At 32.0% G+C, this 6,165-nt stretch overlaps 1 protein-coding gene across 1 annotated transcript in view; it reads right to left on the bottom strand.

The window, feature by feature from the left end:
• Nucleotides 1–1,366: 1,366 nt before the first annotated feature.
• Nucleotides 1,367–6,165, bottom strand: part of LOC107687906 (uncharacterized) — an 8,753-nt gene continuing 3,954 nt past the window's right edge. Inside the window, exons 6-9 of the mRNA XM_016485390.1 lie at nucleotides 6,015–6,165; nucleotides 5,175–5,356; nucleotides 3,856–3,914; nucleotides 1,367–1,660 (exon numbers count right to left, since the gene is read on the bottom strand). The exon at nucleotides 6,015–6,165 is cut by the window's right edge and continues 10 nt beyond it. Of these exons, the coding sequence (XP_016340876.1) occupies nucleotides 1,510–1,660; nucleotides 3,856–3,914; nucleotides 5,175–5,356; nucleotides 6,015–6,165 (543 nt within the window). The 3' untranslated portion in view covers nucleotides 1,367–1,509. The remainder of the gene's footprint in view (nucleotides 1,661–3,855; nucleotides 3,915–5,174; nucleotides 5,357–6,014) is intronic.

Here is a 6,165-nt window from a genome sequence, read left to right as displayed (position 1 = left end):
TATCTATCTATCTATCTATCTATCTATCTATCTATCTATCTATCTATCTATCATCTTTAAAAGCATGCAAATCTTAATCCAAAATTTTCCACAAATTTATAAATGTATAATCTTAGAATTATTTATTTTGGGTTACAAGTTTTGTAAATGCAGCCTTTGTGAACATAAGAGACAAAAACATTAAAAATAAAAGTTAATTATTTCAAAATACTTTTTTATTTTTACTTTATATATACTCTTTATTTATATTTGTATTCTTTATTCATTGACTGATTTTATTTACAGTATAACATCTTTCTATCTAACTACTGTCAGACTGTTGAATTATTATTTTTATATAATTCATCATGTTATAAGTCTGAGAAAATTGTCATATTACTGTACAAGGTATACTGTATATCTATTTATATATACTGTGTGTGTGTGTGTGTATATATATATATACACACACACACACACTATCTATTTATCTATCTATCTATTACAAGGTATACTGTATATCTATTTATATATACTGTGTGTGTGTGTGTGTATATATATATATACACACACACACACACTATCTATCTATCTATCTATCTATCTATCTATCTATCTATCTATCTATCTATCTATCATCTTTAAAAACATGCCAATCTTAATGCAAAATTGTCCACAAGTTTATAAATGTATAATCTTAGAATTATTTATTTTGGATTACAAGTTTTATAAATTTGTAAACAAAATGCATAGATTGTGAATTGCACATTTAATTTCTGAAAAAATTGTTTTGGATTGTGAATTGAATATTTTCCTGAAATGTAATACATTAGCTCTTATTATCTTATATTATCTCTTTAAATATGCAAATGTTAATGCACAAGTTTATATATTTCTGTTATATATATATTTTTTTTTTTATTTAGGATTACACATTTTTGTATATAAGCTGTTTATTGTATACTTGTTTATAATTTTGTGTATAAATTGTGAATTTTACATTTCATAGTTATAATTTCCAAATAAGGCCAGAAATTGTCTTACCCACATTTTCCAAATTGGATTGTTTTTTTTATTGCAGTTTGAAATAACTTTTAATTGTCTCTCTGTAATGATCTTTTTGGGATTACAGTATTTCATAGGCTATTTCGCATATGCAACACTTCTTTGTCATTTCTTGCTAAAGCTTTAATTATTGGTTGATTTGTAACGTGATTTAAAACTGAGACATGATTTGCATGTGTAACTTTCTTTAGTTGCTCTGTGCAGATTGTCATGTAATCCAAAAATCGTGGACTGAAAGGCTGTTTCTTCACTTTCTGACATAGATTTTATTTACAAAATACTTTTTACATAATTTACATATATTACAGAAATATCTGAACAGCATCATTGCATCATGACTTTAAATTGCGGTCCATTAATGCACATCCCCAAACCTGACATTACAGCTGTGAAAATGATCCATGAGGGAAACTTCATCATGTTTCCACTGTAGTTGCTGAAGTCGTCCAGTAGAGGACGCCGTGTTTAAGACTGGCATAGACAGGAAGTGATGGCCAGAACAGTGCGGATTTGGCCATGTTGACTGAGGAACGTGTGGCTCTCGTAGTCTTGAGGAACACAAGCGTTGCCCTGTCCTTCAGCCCACAGCAGACATTCACCGAGATCAGACGCGCTCCTGCAGAAACACATGAGTGTGTTAGTCAACATCCAATAAAATGTACTCAAATCATCAATGGCAAAGGTTTAAAGGTGCACTAAATAACTTTTCAACTGTAAAAAAAAGTGTTAAAAAACTGTTTAAACCCTACAAATGAGCAATACTTTTAGAAAATCTGTTTAAAATGATGTTAAATGATATATAGTGTCATATAACATCAAATGCAGTTTTGGACATCTCACTAATGAACCTTAACTAGATCAGTTATTGTCAAAATTTATCAGCATGTTCACCATCCAAGTATCACACATTATAATGAGCCATAGCATTATTTCTCACTAAGCTTAGAACATTTTGTGTGTCTATTTTTACATTTGTTCATTAACATTTACAAAAGCTGTTTAAAATTGTTAATGTTAATAGAAAGCTCACTCAGTGAGTTTGAGTAAAACTTTCATTTAGGACAGAAACAACATGATTCTACAAGTTACATATCGATAGATCCTATACATTTATACTTTTATATACTCTACAGGTCAAAAGTTTGGAATAATTTGGTATAAAAACTTTGGAATAATTTATTCGTTTTGAAAGAACTATCTTCAAAAGTTTGGAAAAATTAACATTTTTTAATGATTTTGTCTCTTCTGTTCACCAAGGCTGCATTTATTTAATCAAATACAGTAAAACAGTAATATTGTGAAATATTATTACAATTTAAAATAACTGTTTTCTATTTGAATATTTAAAATGAAATTTACCGTAGATATTAGAATGATTTCTGAAGGATCATGTGAAACTGAAGACTGGAGTAATGATGCTGAAAATTCAGCTTTGATCACAGGAATAAATGTACAATATATTACAATAGAAAACAATTAAATTGTAATAATATTTCACAAAATTGCTGTTTTTACTGTATTTTGACCAAATAAATGCAGCCTTTGTGAACATAAGAGACAAAAACATTAAAAATAAAAGTTAATTATTTCAAAATACTTTGTATTTAGCTTTATATATACTCTTTATTTATATTTGTATACTTTATTCATTGACTGATTTTATTTACAGTGTAACATTTTTCTAACTACTGTCAGACTGTTGAATTATTATGTTTACACTGTATTTCATCATAAGTCTGAGTAAATTGTCATATTACTGTACAAGTATACTGTATATCTAACTTATTTATATATACTGTATATATAATAACAACTTATAACATCCAAGTGAAAGATAAAACACCAAAATGTCAAAAAAACAAACAAAACAGAATCACTGAGATGGAAAAAGGTCCCCCGCATGAAAAGAGCTTTCCTGGAGCATTTCGGTCCTTGGTAGTGCAACTGAAGCAAACAATCAACTGTGGGTGGCAAGACACTGTCAAAAGATCTCCAGGATAAAGTTGTGGACAGGCATAAGTCAGGAGATGAATACAAAAAAAAAAAAATCAAAGGCTTCACCAATGCCTAGAAGCACAGTGAAGTCTATTATTAATAAGTGGAAGATATTTGGTGAAACACAGACCCTCCCTGGATCAAGACGTCGCTCCAAACTGGACGAGAGAGTCGGAGGAAACTGATCAGAGAGGCGACCGAGAGACCTACAGTAACTCAAAATACTGTCAAATTCTTGAGGAAAATCTGCTGTCCTCTGCCAGAAAGTTGTCAATGGGAAGAAGGTTTACCTTCCAACATGAAAATGACCCAAAGCACACAGCAGAACTGAGCACACAGTGATTGAAGGAGAAAAAGGTGAATGTGCTTGCATGGCTTAGTCAGAGCCCAGACTTAAACCCCACTGAAAATCTGTGACTGTAGTCCACAAACACTCAGCATTAAATTGAACTGAACTTGAGCAGTTCAGCAAAGTTAAAGCAACAGGTGGTTCAACAAAATACTGACACAACGGGGTGATTCCTTTTCCAACTCAGTGATTCCGTTTTTTTATTTTTTGACATGTTGGTGTTATACCTTCATTTTTTTTTCATCATAACACCAAAAAAAAACTACCCTGAAAATGTGTAAATATGCATTAGAAAACAATGAAAATCACATATAAAATTAACTGTTGTATTTCTGCTTTGGATTAAAGACTGACCGAAGTGTCAAAGCAAACAGCGCTGTGTTTTAGTGCACACTGTAAAGGGTGTGTGTGTGTGTGTGATCGTGTGTTTGCTTAGCTGTGTATAAAGTCAGATGTGCGGCGTGTACCTGAGAAGACAGCGGCTCCCTGAGGTGCAGCTTCCCAAACATCTGCCAACATCTATTTCCTGTAAGAACATTAGCAACACAAGAGAGAGCCATCAGTTCACCACCTGCTGTTAAAGCGGGACGGCCTTTTAACATGCTAAGTGCTTTGATTTGGCACCTGCAGGGACCATTTGTGGCCTCCTCGCACCTTTTGTGAGTGCGGCGTCAGACGGAGAACATCTGGCACAGATGTGTTCAATAAGCACAAGAGATCGGCATTAAACTTCAAAATGTGAGGATTTTACAGGATTAAATGGATTAGTATCTGTTTTAGAAATTAGCTAACACTTCATATGAATTTAAAACTGATTTTCAGGGTCATTATTACCTTTTTTGGTAATATAACCCTATAAGAACATGCATGTCAAATACTTTACAGCCACACACAACTTCATAGGTCAAGAAAAGAATATAATGAAACACATCAGAGATTAGATAACATAAAATAGAAAGAATTCCTTTTTGTCTCTGCATTTTTAATATTTGGGACATTTTGTCACTTTTTCATGGCATTTTTCCTCAGAAATAATATTAAAATGATGTTTTTGCATTAAATCAAAGCATCTATTGTTATTAGTCACTTCTTATGAAATTTTAGGACATGCACATTTGTTTTGTGTATAATCTGCTAATGGATTTTCAAGCACTAAGTAGTCGTTAAGTGTGTGACATCTTCATGCATATCCACACTTGAGTTCAATGCTGTCCAATCACAGAAATGTGAACTGGAAATGGATCAGGGTCCTGATCTTTAGATCTAACAAATGGAGAAAGCAATCACGGGTCACGTGCAAATGACTCATTTCCTTTCTGACTATAGCAGCATTTACTGGCGTGAGAACCTTTAGCACTGGACGATTGAATTTCGTTTCACTAAAGACTAGTTATTGGTTTGTCCTGTCAGAGGCTCTTATTAACCTTTTCATACTGCCAACCCAGTGAGACCACTGTAACATAAAATTATATCTTGAATTGAATGTATATCTAATATCTAAAATGCTACTTTAATTAATAACATCTACATCATTACATTATGCTATTTTTTAGATTCAACTACTGAGAGAGGATTTACATTTGATGGCTAAAACAACCAAATCAGACAGAGATTAAATATATCATCACTGTTAAAAATCTATAAAACAAAATTAACCACGATTAGAAATTGGTTGAAAACCCTGGGAATTGTGCAATAAAAAAAAAACAGTTTATTTTCATTCACTCACAGTTGAAGCTCAATTTATGCAATTCATGCAATTGCAATTGTTTGTTGTTTTACTCACCTTCAGACTTTCTACTTTGACTCCGTCATCGTTGTACGTGATCTCGTAATGATACTCTACATACGGGATTCGGTAGCATCCCTCCATTAGTTTGCACTGGGCCACCGTTTGGATCAGCTCCACTTTGTTTGGAGTTTCAATGAGGGTGGAATCAAACTTAGTCGGTACGCATGAAAATCCCTCTGTAGGCATTAAGAAAATTAAAAAAGTATCATAATGCATTTAATATTGCATAAATTTAGAGGCATATCAGTAATTATTTGCTACTTAAGCTACTAGTTTCTTTCCTGTAACCAACAGGATTGATTATTAGGGATATATTCTAGTGCACACTGATTATAGAGGGACTTTTATTTTGTTTTCTCTTACCTGGTGCCCCTTTCGACCCGACACATTTGTATATACACAATATACAATTTATACAATTATATACAATTTCCTATTGTAATTATATATTTCAAATATATAATATCTAACTATCCATTTCTCTTTATTTTATATAAATATATAATGTATAATTTATACATACGTATATAATTTATTAATATAATATTAAATAATTTATTATAATTACAACTATATAATTTATGATAATATAAAATATTTAGATATAATAAATAATTTAAACTTAGTCGGTACGCATGAAAATCCCTCTGTAGGCATTAAGAAAATTAAAAAAGTATCATAATGCATTTAATATTGCATAAATTTAGAGGCATATCAGTAATTATTTGCTACTTAAGCTACTAGTTTCTTTCCTGTAACCAACAGGATTGATTATTAGGGATATATTCTAGTGCACACTGATTATAGAGGGACTTTTATTTTGTTTTCTCTTACCTGGTGCCCCTTTCGACCCGACACATTTGCCTGCATCTATGATGCTTTCGTACGGAGTCTCAGAGTAGTATGTTTTCAGAGATGGCGCTCGGACACACCGGCTCATTTTGGCTTCGCAGTGACAGTCCTCGATGATCTCGACCTCCCGTAG

The sequence above is a fragment of the Sinocyclocheilus anshuiensis genome, unplaced genomic scaffold (assembly GCF_001515605.1).
Source record: "Sinocyclocheilus anshuiensis isolate Anshui unplaced genomic scaffold, SAMN03320099.WGS_v1.1 scaffold293, whole genome shotgun sequence".
Classification (NCBI taxonomy): Eukaryota; Metazoa; Chordata; class Actinopteri; order Cypriniformes; family Cyprinidae; genus Sinocyclocheilus; species Sinocyclocheilus anshuiensis.
Note: the sequence above shows the minus strand (reverse complement) of the source record. Positions and strands in the feature narration are given on the sequence as shown.